Genomic DNA, 15,072 nt, shown 5'->3' on the forward strand with positions numbered 1-15,072 from the left:
AATTCTGCAAATCTGTAGTGGCTAAGTGTCTTTTGAATGTGTTAAAAATAAAATAATTTGTTAATTAATTTTTTAGAAATTTATAACTTACTTTCAACTATAACATTTGCAATTGAACTTGGTCTGTGTTCCTTATTTGCAATAAAAATTTCTTTTTTGGCTAGGTATAGCAATACCACAGGATGTTAGGTCGTCCACATCAACAAACGCCATTTCCTTGAGACCTTCTATTAAGTATAATAAGAAAGAAATGGATAATAGGAGGAAAGGAGTATAATGTTGTTATGACAATTTAGGCTTAGGAAGTAAAACAAAGCAAAAGTAATAGATCAACATTTTTTAGGACAATTTGTTAGGATTTATATGATAAATTGTTTATTGTAGATATATTAATTGTTTTAAAACATTTTGTAATAGCGATACAAGTACTTACTTCAACATATTTCATACCTTAACTTAACACATTGGAGACGGACATAGGTTTTTTTGTTATGACGTAGTAGACGATGGACTCGTTTAACAAGTCCAAAAGAATTTAATATAATAGACGAACGTTGGTTTTGAAATATTAACGTACGAGACGTACGACTCGCCTGGCAAGTCTTCGCTTGTGTAGTTGTAATGGACGAAGGACTTGTTTATAAAGTCTTTGGGAATTAAATATCGATATAAAATTAAAAATTAATCCAAAGAGCTTAGTAATATTATATTAGTTTATGATAATATCAATTAGATATATATCGGCAGCATTTTATCATACACGTGCATTGGTATGAACTGTAGCCCACCCCGATAAGCTGATTAGTATCAGAACAGCCGCGATTGTTCGATATTGTCCGGCGCCTGTGTTGTAGTTGTATTCAAAATAATAATATAATATAATGGCTCAAAAATTGTCTATTATGATATTTCTCAAATAATTGATGAATTTGCTGATGATAGTAGTTCAGAAATTGACAACAATGTGATAATGATGATTTTGAACTCGGTTAGTACATACTTAGTACAATAGCTTAAACATATTATACACATTATTTATGATTTCCTATTGTATTTTATTATATATACTACCCACCTACCCACCTATACTTATTTATTTCTCCTATTATTTACTTACTTAGGCATATACCTTTTTTTAGACGATGATGATCCCGAATTTACAAATTTATTACCTGTACCATTTGATATTAATGAACACGAAATTGAGATTGCGGATAATAATGAAGTTCTGGCAGTTCCTTTAGATCCTCCGGTAGAAAATATTATTGAAGTAGTAAATGATGCCTCTAATTGGGGATTTGAAAGTTCTGATGACGAAAATGAATTATTTCAAATATATTACCAGCAGCTAATATTACAGGTCACTCAATAATGATAGGCTTAACATATACCACAAGAAATTGGCTTCCTAGGATACTAAACCTCATCCACATGCATTCACAGGAACTCCTCATATTACAAACAGTATAAATTCGAATTCTAATGAACTAGATTTTTTAAATATTTTTTTTCGGACTCATTAATAAAACTTATAAAAAGAAACAAATAGGTATGCGTTTACAACCATAATCTCTAAACGAAAAACGTCGTAATTTGTTAAAAAAAAATCAGTTTGGCATAAATGGAAACCTGTAACGTTAAGTGAATTAAAAAATTTTTTTTCAATAATTGTACATATGGGTTTGGTTGAGAAACTTCATATTAAAGATTATTGGTCGACAATCCAATTTTGTACACACCTTTTGCATCAAGTTAATGAAAAGAGATAGATTCACAAGTATTTTTTCCATGCTTCATATTTCCAATAACAGTAAATACGTCAGCAAAGGTCAACCAGGCCATGATAGTTTATTTAAAATCAGATCTTATGTAGACTTCATAATACACAAATGTCGAAATCGTATTATCCTGATCAAAACATAACGGTAGATGAAGGCGTGTGTCCTTTCCGCGGAGAGTTAATTTTCGCGTCTATATGAAAAATAAACCGGAAAAATACGGAATGAAATTATATGTGGCTCTGATCCTTTAACAGGCTATACTTTGAAATTTGAAATTTATTCAGGAAAGGGCAATTAGATAATTCAATAACGTCATTATACGAACGTCTTTTATGTGATTATTTTGAAAAAGGCCCCACAATATATATGGATCGATTTTACACCAGCCCTCTTGTTTTAAAATTTCTTTGGAAAAAAAAACAAATGGCGTAGGTACAGTTATGGCAAACCGCAAAGGTCTCCCAAAACAATCAGTGGTGAATTGTATATTAAACAAAGGTGAAATGACGTTTGCTAGAAATGGCCCACAGATATGTATTAAATGGAGAGATACTAGAGATGTTTTATTATTATCGACAGTTCATTCGGCTGATATGAAACCCGTGACTGTAAAAGCAAGAGGTGGCGCAATTCAAAAGTTTAAGCCTGTAGCCATAATTGATTATTAAAAATAAAACTAGCGTTGACCATGGAGATCAACTTATAACTTATTACCTTTTTAAAACGAAAACGTTAAAGTGGTGGAAAAAAATGTTTTTTCACTTTTTAAAATAACTATAGTTAATATTTTTATTTTATTTAAAAAAATTGCTCCTCCAAACAAAACACTATCCCTCAAAAACTTTATGCTTAACTTAGCTCAACAACTTTGTGAAATAGATGATGATTCTAGAAACAATGTTGTTATAGACAGCAATTCTCGTCTAAAACAGACATTTTATAACGCGATTACCATCCACACTTAGTCAAAAAAATCCACGTAGAAAATGTAAAGTGTGTATGGAAAAAATTAAAAAAAAATTATTGACAGGGGGGAAAAGAAACATCATTTTATTGTGCAACGTGTAATATTCCTTTATGCATTGAAAGTTGTTTTGAGGCTTATCATACAAAAAAATTACTGGGAATAATAATTCTTTCTTTATTTTATATGATGTGAACAATTTTTTAGTTGTATATAATAATGTTGTAGTATAAAAGTTTTATATTGTAAGAGTACCAATTTTTTAAAATATTTTTATTTTGTTTTAATTTTATTTTATTGTATAATTATTTTAATACAGATGAACATTTTTATTTATTTTTTAAAGTTTAAATTGTTAAAAAGAAGATAAAAGTTAAAAGGTGAATAAAGAGCAAAACTCTCGTATTTATTTATTTTTTTAGATGTAATATTTAACACTGTATATTATGATCATCGTGTTACACTGAATAATTAGTTCACTCTGTACATTATTTTAAATGCATAATATTCATTTAAAACAGAGTATTTATAATGAGTAATTGACAAAATATCTAAATACAAACTGGTCTTATCGTGATTTATTGTATGACTTTTTTTTTTCATCGAAAATAGACCGTGTTTCTTGCTCGAATTGTAAATAACAGATTTGGCCCATAAGAAATCTATAAAATTATATTTTTAGATTTCCCAATGTATTTAAAATTAGAAAAGAAATCAAATAAATATGTGTATTATTAAATTATACACCGATTTTAGAAAACACGTAATAACGACCGTCCTCGTGTACAAAAATGGAGGGAACCGAACGTCTATAATATCATAACAAAAATGACTTGTGTGACGAGTCGCTCGTCTCCTATGTTATTACAGCAATACAATGTTATCGTCTATTCAATTATAATAATACGAACTTGTCAGACGAGACTTTCGTCTCCAATGTGTTAAATTGTAGTGAACAATAAATATTATACAAAATATTATTAAAACGAGCACAATGAATTGATAATTTCTTAACTTACCTGCGGTTATAACTTCACACAAAACTTGCTGTGGGCAGTTGGGCTCGTCATTAAAAATTGGTTGATTCTGATTTAGAATAAACTTAACAAATTGCAGAGCCATATTTGTAAATACTAAATATTAAATTGGGTATAATAATGTTTATCACCAATTAATAAATTTTAAAGAATAGCCAATAGGCAATAGGTAGTAATAATAATAAGGTAATAATACGATGAAACGATTAAAGTAATATTACACCTAATTTTCTTAATAATTCGGGATTCTGATATTTCGATAATTTATGCCATTATCACATCATTATCAAGTAATATCAATAAAATTATTATCTTATCAGTCATTGGCCGTCTGCGATTCTTCTCGTCGGCCTAGCTGTTTTAGCGACGGCCAGGATACCAAAAGGCCGTCAAGGCAACGCAGGCGACGAGCGGTCTGGCTGGTAAGGCAACGCTAAATGCGTGATTACTACCATATTGGCCATGGTTTGGCCGTTTATGCAACGCACCTTCGGTCTCTCGAAAAATTGTGTATCTATAACACACACACACACACACACACACACAAAAATTCGCGTGTACTCAACGCACACAACTGTAGAAATCTAAAAAATTTCGCGTGTACTTAATACTCAACACACACACTGATCTCTCGAAAAATTGTGTATCTATAACACACACACACACAACTGAAAAAAAAATATCGCGTGTACTCAACGCACACAACTGTAGAAATCCCAAAAAAAATTCGCGTGTACTTAATACTCAATACACACACTGATCTCTCGAAAAATCGTGTATAATCAAAACACACACACACACACCACACACACACACACAAAAGAAAGCCGTAGATTAACGAGCCACGAGTTGGGCGCCACTTTGTCGTATACGCCGATTACTCGGACGTATACCAAAATAAAGTTAAACACAAAATAACGCAAAAGAAGAACTTTATTTAAACACGACGTCCGGTGGTGCTCGAGTCACACGATCACCACCACTGACTACCTTTGCTGTCTTAGCCATCTCACTTATATATTACACTTACAATCGAATTACTATCGATTGTTCTACATTTTTCACATTTTTCTATTACTACGTTAAATTTACAATTATAGATACCTACTATGATTATTGTGTAATTGTTATTTTAACCCGATTAGTAAATTATTAAACAAATTTATTTACATTTCTTATTATTATATCTTGCTTACTATGCTAACTGTAATATAAAGTTTACTGGCACCGAATTGCACAATTGTTATTTTAACCTATTTCTGTGAATAATTAACTATTGCTTAACTTATTGAATTTTACTGTTTTACTTATTATCTATAGTTTTTCTTAACTTATTTCTTACGTACTAACATCTCTTATAAAATATTCATACATATAATACAACATTAGCTTATCATGACACTTGTGAGTTTTTTTAGTTAAATCAGACCAAACTTTTATTCTTTTATGTGAATCAGACAAAAATGTGGCAGATTGTTGAACTAAACCAAAAAGCATTTCAGCATTTTGACAACACTCAGTTGAATCTACCATAACCAAATTTAAAGCATGTCCATAACAGTGTGTATATATACATAATGGATTGGTGCTCTTTAAATGATACTGTAAACCGTTATAGGCACCTTTCATGTTAGCAGCACCATCAAAAGAGCAACCAACAATTTTTGACATATCAATATTTAGTTTAGAAAATTCACTAGCAATTAAATTAAATAAGCCAATACCAGTAGAATCATGAGCAATAGTTAATTTTAAAAGTTTTTCATAAATATTATTTTTTAAAGTATATCTTACACATATAGCTAGTTGATCTAAGACTGCAACATCTTGAATTGAATCAACAAGGATACTAAAGATTTGGGCTTGTTTAATTTCATTGACTATGCTTTCTTGCATTATTTGACCAATTGCTAATATGAGTTTATTTATAAATGTTTTTGATAAAAATGTGACCAAAGATCCTCTACCATGGCCATGGACCTGGGAAAACTTATTATTCATTTCTTTCATTGCTTTTTCTTTACGCTTTTTGCTTAACTCTATACATTTTTTAACATGTTAATTTAACACAACATCATAATCTTTAAGTAACATCACAAGTTCTAAAAAATTACCATGGTTAACAGACTTATCTTCTAGACTATAAGCCGCTTCGTCTTTACCTCTAAAAGATATTCCTTGTCTACCAATAAACAAAACTATATCGATTAGCCTTTTAATAACTAAGCGAGAATGTTCTACTTCTTTAGAATGTATTTCTTTTAAATTAAAATCAATACAATTATCAATGTTTTTTTTAAATTTGCTCTAAGCAATGCAGAAACTGCTTCACGATGTGTTTGTGATAATTCATGTATTTTTAATGTATTATAGACATTTTTAGAATTAGGAACATTTAGTCCAGATATTAAATTGCTAATTTTTTCACATATTGGGCTGAATGCCATACAAGTAGTGCAATATATTTTTTTTAGTTTAAGAACAATAAGACAACCATTTACGTGGAATTTTATCTTGATTTTGGTCATCTGAAGTTTCAATATTTTGATAATATACCTTATTGGGGTCAAATGAAAGTTTATCATTAATTAATACAGAAGGTTGAATAGGATGATTTTTTAAAAAGGCTAATTTGACTTCTACTGTATCATTGCAAGGAGGTCTAATAAAAAATGCTAAACTACTTAGATTAAAAGAAGCTGATTGTTGAATATTGTTGTCTGCACAATTTTCTTTTGAATATTGAACACTTTTATCTTTGTCCAATATATTGTTGTCATTGGATTCATTCAAATTAATTACAGAAATATTGGTTTTGTTAAAGGACTCTGTATCATTTATACACTCAGTAGGCTTGGAAAGGATTATTGCACTCCCTAGTTAATTTAAGGAAAAAGAGAAAATTAATTAAAATAAAATTGTTAGCATGAACAATAAATTATTCAATATTTTATGTTAATAAAATTAAAGAGTAGTTTTATAATTGGGACCTTTTCCGTTTATTCACTACCAATGACTACACATGCGTGTTTCGGCACTCGTCGCTACGCTCCTCGGCGCCGTCGCTACGCTCCGCACAAATCGAAAATATCCCTCGACTTGCTATGCAACGCCACCTCAAGTAAGTCACAGGATAATCACTGCCCATATACTACGACATAACTTACCCTGTGACCTACTTGGGGTGGCGTTGCATAGCAAGTTGAGGGATATTTTCGATTTGTGCGGAGCGTAGCGACGAGTGCCGAAACACGCATATAGTTATTGGTAGTAACTATATACACATAAAGCTTACTTCATACCCCCAGAATCTAAATAATATGTTTATGGATTAATGTTAGTGAATGAACAGAAAAATCAAAAAAAGTAGTGGTAGTGAACTAACGGAAAAGGTCCTATAATTGTAATAAAATGTAATTTTAATTTTTAGTCATGCTATTTATTGTTATTAGGTAGAAAAAAATTTTAAATTTATTATAGTATTAAAAAATTGACTTACCTCCAGTTTGTGAATTAAAACTAAGATTTTTTGATGTTTGTTAACGTTATGTTCTCTTGACTGTTGACCATTAATATCATCTCCCAATATATTGTTGTCATTGGATTCATTCAAATTAATCACAGAAATATTGTGTTAGTTAGAGGACTCTGAATAGATCACGCAATCATTAACTAGTGACTTAGGCGGGACTGTTGCTCTCCTTAGTAAAATCAACGAACAAGAGAAAATTAATTTCCGTCAATTATTTGCATGTGCCTTATAGATTTGTTCCAAATTATGTCTTTCGACTTGGGTGTTTAGCAAACCAAGGACATTTTCAGCATTATTATTTCTTATTCAAAAATTAACATAGGAGTATCTCTCCACAGAGGGCACATTATTGAGTAATAAAAGTGGTCTTACCTTCCGTTTGTGGAATGAAACAATAGTATATTGTGTGGCAAGGGCGGGAAGTGAGCCATTTCAGTCGCGGGCGTTGTGTGCGGCACGAGCCGTAGGCAAGTGCCGCATTTCGCCCAAGACTGAAATGGCCTTCCCGCGCGAGCCACACATACTATTTTTTGTCACGCCCCTGCGTTCATGAAAAAGGTTATGCAGGGATCTATGCAACAATTATAGACTATTACTAACGCATCGTTCGACGCACTTATATAGGAACAGTGCAAATTAAATATGTTTAAATGTTTATGCGTCATGCAAGGAGGTTACTATACATTTAAGATGTAACCAAAAGTTTATGTTTTGTAAGAACCGTGGTAGGTGTACATTTCTGGTTGTGCAGGAGATACCTACGCGCCCGGCGGCCGGCACTTTAGGGGATTTCTTCTTTTCCGCCCGGCACTTTTGGGGATTTCCTCTTTTCCGCCCGGCACTTTTGGGGAATTCCTCTTTTCCGCCCGGCACTTTTGGGGATTTCCTCTTTTCCTCCCGGCACTTTGGGGATTTCCACTTACCGCCCGCTGGACGGAAAAAGGACGCTTTCGAACGCTTCAACCGTGGTCGAAAACCAAACTTTCGGTGCAGGCGTGACAAAAAGTTTTTTTTGCCGTTGGTCATTCGCACATTTTTTTAATTCTTCTTTTTGTTTTGCTTTCCTTTTATCAGCACCACACTGATATTTTCTTTTATGCATTACAATATATCAAATTAATAAACAATTAACATTAAAATAAAACACAATTTATTTAAATAAAATGTAGACACTGGCTTCAATTATTATAAATTATTATGATGCGCATCTAGTAACTAATCGTGTTATACTGACAAAATAATATTTTGATGCAACGATTTTGCTAATTTTAGTGTTAATCACCCAAATATACCGTAGACAAGCAATACGTATATTTTGTTATCTGTAATAAGTGTTCAGAATTTCCAAAAATAGAACCATGTATTCTACTAATACTAATTCAATTCTGACCGTACGCCACTTGCAGGCGGCCAACAAATAACAAATTTATTAATAGTACTTAAATAGTAAATAACTAAATAATAATAGGTACTATTGGGAAGTCGAAATTGTACTGGTTTGATCTACTATTTACTATTATACCAATATAGTAATATGTTACCAGCTATATTAGTAATATTATTTAAAATAATTTAAAAATAGTAAAAGTATTTTTTGATCCCTTTTGTATTTGTATTTCATAAATTATTATGAAATCTAAAACAAAAATGTAATAAAATAATAAATCGACAAGCCAAGGGCCCCGAACCCCCGACTAGTTGAGGGCCCCGTCAGAAATCGCTGATCAGCGGTCCAGGCCAGTCCGAGCCTGTATAAATGTACTAAAAAATATACAAAAGTACACAAATATTTTATTTATTACAATAGTAAAATAAAGTAAAATAATACTGAAATAAATACAGCGTAATTAGAAATAATTGTATTTATTTAAAATATTTTATTGTCTTATTATTCATATGTTATTGTATTATTATTTTTTTTTTTTTGAACTCTTTGATAAAGTAAACTTATTCATATTTTCTTTTATATATACGGGATCTACTATATCACTTTTGAGCAACCTTTTACTGTATTGAGGATCAATTATTTCTCTCAGTAAACATTCTTCATAAAATCTAAAATATTTCAAAATCACACATAATTATTGATATTATTATAAATATAACATATTTCAATATAACAACATTATAGATACTTACAAAATTAATTGCCGCTCCATTTTAGCTTCCCAAAATAATTCACTGAACTCAATAATTTCTAAAAAGGTCCACTTAGAAGTGTATACCAAAAAGTAACATATTTTTCTATTGGTAATCCGCATTTGTCCTTGGATTTGGAAGTAATAATTACTTTCTTTTTTTAAACAATGTTTACCATTTGTCATGGTTAAGTATGAAATCTAAATATTTAATAGTAAATACATTTTAGATTATAAGTGAAGCCAATAATCATTTTACAATTATATTTATTTATTTTCCTATTTTGTAAACTCTTTTTCGGTTAAAAATATTAGATAAACAATTTAAAAACAGACATTTAACACTAACCTTTTTTGCTTCAATAGACTCTTCTAAAGAATCATAGTCTTTTACTGAATACGGACATTTAATTTCGACAATGAAGTTGTCATCCACTAATCCATCTGTTATTAAATAATATATTAAATTAAAATTTGTACCAATTAATTAACTATATATTATAATAAAAATATGCTTTACCAGGAGTAGCTACTAAATACGGAATAGAATTGTCAATAAACAATCCACATCGTTGTATTTCTTTTCCGATTTCTTTCTTCAGATATTTCATAGCAAATTCTTAGGTATTCTTTCTGTACTCCGTGGCTTTAGTGGCTATATTACTATAAAGAATGTCATAGACAGTTGATTTGCAAGACGTTTGAGGACGCATCTTGCATACTTTTCCAAAGTTGGATGCTGTTAAACGGTTTCTTCTCTCAGCAAACCACTTTTGACTATTCGATTGATCTCTGGTTTCTCGTTCTAATATTAATTTTTGAGATTTAGATAGTGTAATTTGTTGAATAAATTCATGTTTTTTATTCGGAACTCATCTTCTGACAAAATATCTAATAGAGGTAGGGCTAACCCATAGTGTTCATCAGGACCTTTTGATACACATTTTTTTTGTTTAAATTTTCCATTTAACGCAAAAAGAGCTCGTTGTTTTTTTAAACATATTTTCTTATCATTAGTGTATTTTAAAAATTTTTTGCCGATTATTCCTGTAATACAATTTATTTTTTAAAAACTTATAGATATTATTAGAAAATTTTGCAAAATTTAACAAAAACAAATTATGTAATTAACCTGGACTTTTTTCTGTGATTTTTTTATGCATCATTCTAATAAAACTGCCATCCGAGTTAAAAGAAACAATAGCCGCTTGAACTCGAATAATATACGACTGTCGTTGAGTAAAGTTTTTTCTTTTGCCGGCGATGTGTTTATTTATTATGCTGTTAAATTGTTCACAATAATTATTGTCAACATCATATAAAAAACTTTTTGCATTGTTAATAACACATCGAATAGCAGAAGTTATTTCATTCATGAGTCCACACTTTTCAATCTCAGACACTTAGTTTTTTTCACTCAGTTTTGGCCCAGTACAAAAATATTTTTCACATCTAGAATGTTCACCGAAAATATGATATGGGCTATTCGAAATATTTTTTTTTAAACCTAAAACAAGTTTAGTATTAGTTAACTATTTTTTACGGCAAAATTAACTCTAACTCAAAATTAATTTTGTTATTTCTTACCCTCAATTTTTTCATAATAAGATTCACTTAAGTTCTTTCTGTATTTCACTCCTTTCGTTACAGCAGTTCTAAATCTCATTATATTCCTAATAATAAATTTAAGTATAAAACAAGGATATTCTGTTTTTTTTCGTAATTCCGAGTAGCTTTTGTCCATAGTTACGGAGAATATGGTTGCGACACTCGATTTTTTCTATTAATACGTTTGGACCATATGGCATTACATCGTTCAATTTTTTCGTTACGCTACTATCTCCATCTCCTATTATTAAGGTACATAATGTCAACATGAAAAATAAAGTATTAGACAGTGGCGTACCTGTGGGGGGGGGGCAACAAGGGCATATTTTTTTAAGTAGGTATTTAGTAATAATTTAAAATAAAGTTTCAGATTATATTATAACCATAAAAAATTATAATCGATGGTAATATTTACCAATTAATTTATTGTACTTCAGTCCATGCATTTCTATACTGCATAAAAACCCTTCGGAAATAGCATCAGCCTCAATGATTGTGGCACCTTTAGACCAATTTAAAAAACATTCATGGGTATTTGGTTCTTTTCCTATCGTTTTTGCCCTTTCACACACAACGCAAGTAGTATACATTTGTATGTTCTGCGCACTTTTGACTGCGGAGATTGCACATTTTTAAGGGGGATTTTTCCCCTCAAACTTTTTTTTTCTCCGCTCTACCAGACTGCGGTGATTTTAAAATTTTTAGGTGGATTTTCCCCCTCAAACTTTTTTTTCTCCGCTTTACCAGTAAAAAAACACTGATTTTCAAAAACCATAATGTATGTTCTGCGCACTTTTGACTGCGGAGATTGTAAAATTTTAAGGGGGATTTTTCCCCTCAAACTTTTTTTTTCTCCGCTGTACTAGTAAAAAACACTGATTCTCAAAAACCATAATGTATGTTCTGCGCACTTTTGACTGCGGAGATTTTTAAAATTTGAGGTATAGTTTCCGCCTTTAACCAATTATTTTTTCCCCTGTTACACATAAAGTTTAAACAGTGTATACACACTTCAACACTATTTATTTCCCTTGTAAGTTAAACATTCAGGTTACACAATAATTTCATTTTTTTTTTTTAATAAATTATAGATAAAAGTCGTTTTATTGAATTCATTTCAGTTCAGACAGTTCAGTTAATATTCAACCATCGTTCAATCAGGTTCTGTTAGTTTTAATCAAGTTTAATTCATTTAAGTTTTTTTTATTTTTTTTTTATAAAAATGAATTTTCAACAAATTAACAACAGTTTTTGTTCACTTGTTTCGTTAGTACGAAACAATGCATATCCTACATATCCAGAATTCACTACATTTATATCAAGATTGAAAACATTCAATTTATTTCCGTTGACTTCATCTCAAGATAAATACTCATTAGCTGAAAGCGGTTTTATATATTCAGAGAAAAAAGATATTGTTGAATGTTTTTGCTGCTGTATTATATTGCATCGTTGGGAAAAAGAAGATAATCCATGGATTGAACATTCAAGATGGAATCCGAAATGTGTTTTTGTATTATTATCAAAAGGAAATCAGTTTGTTGAAAATGTAGTAAAAAAATATGGTAAGATTATCGATATTTGTGATTGTGATTGTGGATCAAGGTCATATGATACTGTTGTTTAGTTTATTTAACTTTCTATATTTCAAAAAAAAAAAATCTGAATTTAATAAACTTAAATGTGTTAATAACTTATTTAATACCTCGTGAACGTATAGCCTAGTGGGATAACGCGTCTAATTTAAATTTAATATGTTAATGATTTTTAAAAAATGTTTCAGGTTCTATCGAATTAGGTAGGTAAGTATAATAACTCTTTACTGTTTATTCAACTAGACACTATACGTTCACATTTTTTTTATTTTTTTCTTTTTAACCTTACATTTGTTTAGTATATAACATGTATGGATAAAGAAAACTTGTTAGTTTGAGCTAAGCTGTCTAGTGATCATATTCATATTTCTAGAAAAAAATACTGTTTACTGTTTTTTTTTATTTTATCAATATGAATCCATCAATCGTTGTATCAAAATCTGTGTTCGATATTCGTCCTTTTAGTAAGAAAAGTGTAACCGTTGGACTTCTAGTTAATAAGCAAATTTCAATTATTATATTATTAGACTGTAAATTAACTAAAAAAGTTGTAACGTTAGATCTTGATCAGTGGTGTAAGTTAATGTGCGAAAACAATTTTAATACAATTATCGAAAATTTGCATACCTACTCGTTGTAAACGTGTTAAGATAGCTGATAATTTTTTCTACTCTGTTAATGTAAACCAATCAACTATAGTTTTATATTCTAATGATAATTATATAACATTATCTCATATTGATCTTCATCGTTTGAAACAATTACAACATTGTATTGACTTGTATATTGTTGAAAAACAGAAAAAATTGGAATCATATCAAAAAACGTTTGATACAGCTTATACGTTAATTAAGTCTGACGTAAATGGGTTACCATCATCTTGTCAACGAAACGAATTTACAAATCAATATATTCAAAATTATGATTTCAGCTACAGCAATATACAAAGTGAAGATTGTTCATTTATGTACGAGTTATTACAATTTCATTTTAGTTAATTGTCGAACATGATATTACAAGATTTAGTGATGTAATATAAAAAAAGTTTCTTAATTTATTTTAATTTATCGTTCTTGTAAAAAAAAAAAAAAAAAATGTGAAATTAATACCACTTGTATACTAACTTTCAATATTTTTATTTTTATTTTTTTTGTTTTATTTTTATTTTTATTTTTATTTTAACCTATAAATGAATTATTATTATATTTTTTTATCTAAATAATAAAAAATAAATATAAATATAAAATTTTTTTTTTTATTAAATAAAATTAATCCAACACCATATCCTATTACATACATTTTAAGAGTTTTTTTTTTTGTTTGTGTCTGTAGCTTCTTGGCGGGATGTCGCATCATTTTGTCGAAAACAGATTGAATGAGCGTCACCATTTCTTTGGCTGTAGTTAAATCATCCGGATGCTGTCCTGTTAAAGATATTTTGAGTGAGCATTCAGCATGCTTCCATCTAAAAAAGTTAGGTTAGGTTAAATTAAATTTTATTATAAATATTTCACTTTAGTTATATATATATTATTATTATTATTATTATTATTACCTATCTTGCAGAGCAACTTTATCAATTTTAGCACATTTATAATGTGCTATAGTCCAGTAATCTACAGCCGTATTGTCTACAGGTGTCTTAACCGTAATGAACAATCATCCTTTTTTATATTCAAGGTGTTCTCTGCATCGGTTGGTATAGTTCTGTTATTAAATCTAATATTTTGTCTGTATAAAATAGCAGGGCTCTATAAAATAATAATTAAATTATATTTTTTTACTTTTTCGTAATATGTCATAAATTTATATAACTCACCTTTTTCGTCTTTTTCGATACTGGTTTCTTCTCCGGTTTTACAGCTAACCTTTTCGATGTACCTTTTTTTTGAGATGTTGTTGCAATATTATCCTATAATAAAATAGACGATAAGCTGATGACGGTTTACAAAATAAATTTTTCATAAAATATTTAATGTCTTTTAATTAAAATAATTATATATTATATTATAAAAAAAAAAAATAAAAAATAATGTTTTTTTTTTACTTACTTCGGAAAATACAACCGACTCCTCGTCATCGCTTTTAAATGAGTAGCAGGACATTTTTTCAAAATTAAATTAATTTTATTAAAAAAAAAGTCTAGATTGTAAATCTGTTGAAGTATACTGAATATACTGTATCGATGAGTCTCTTACATATGTAACCACTTCTACTCCTCCTCATAAGTCTAAAATAATCAGTTCAGCTAAAACACTAACTAGAATAAAATTTGAAAGGTACGTCTTTTCAATTCGAAAAAATAGAATGTTATAACAAGTGCGATTTGTATCTAAAAGAATGTAATTGACTTCTACATTTCAATGTCAGATTTGAAAGGTTATATACAATTTAGCAAGGTAGATTAAATTAAATAA

The 15,072-nt window shown here is 29.5% G+C and overlaps 1 protein-coding gene and 1 pseudogene across 1 annotated transcript; one reads left to right on the forward strand and one right to left on the reverse strand.

The window, feature by feature from the left end:
* Positions 1-9,204: 9,204 nt before the first annotated feature.
* On the reverse strand, positions 9,205-10,165 carry LOC126554690 (uncharacterized; annotated as a pseudogene).
* A 1,875-nt stretch (positions 10,166-12,040) lies between these two features.
* Positions 12,041-13,653, forward strand: LOC126554687 (death-associated inhibitor of apoptosis 2-like). The gene is made up of 3 exons (XM_050209739.1): positions 12,041-12,625; positions 12,844-12,862; positions 13,587-13,653. The coding sequence occupies exons 1-3, from the start codon at positions 12,283-12,285 to the stop codon at positions 13,651-13,653; spliced, it is 429 nt and encodes a 142-aa protein (XP_050065696.1). The 5' UTR covers positions 12,041-12,282.
* The last annotated feature ends 1,419 nt before the right edge of the window (positions 13,654-15,072 follow it).

The sequence above is a fragment of the Aphis gossypii genome, unplaced genomic scaffold (genome assembly GCF_020184175.1).
Source record: "Aphis gossypii isolate Hap1 unplaced genomic scaffold, ASM2018417v2 Contig00578, whole genome shotgun sequence".
NCBI classification, from domain to species: Eukaryota; Metazoa; Arthropoda; class Insecta; order Hemiptera; family Aphididae; genus Aphis; species Aphis gossypii.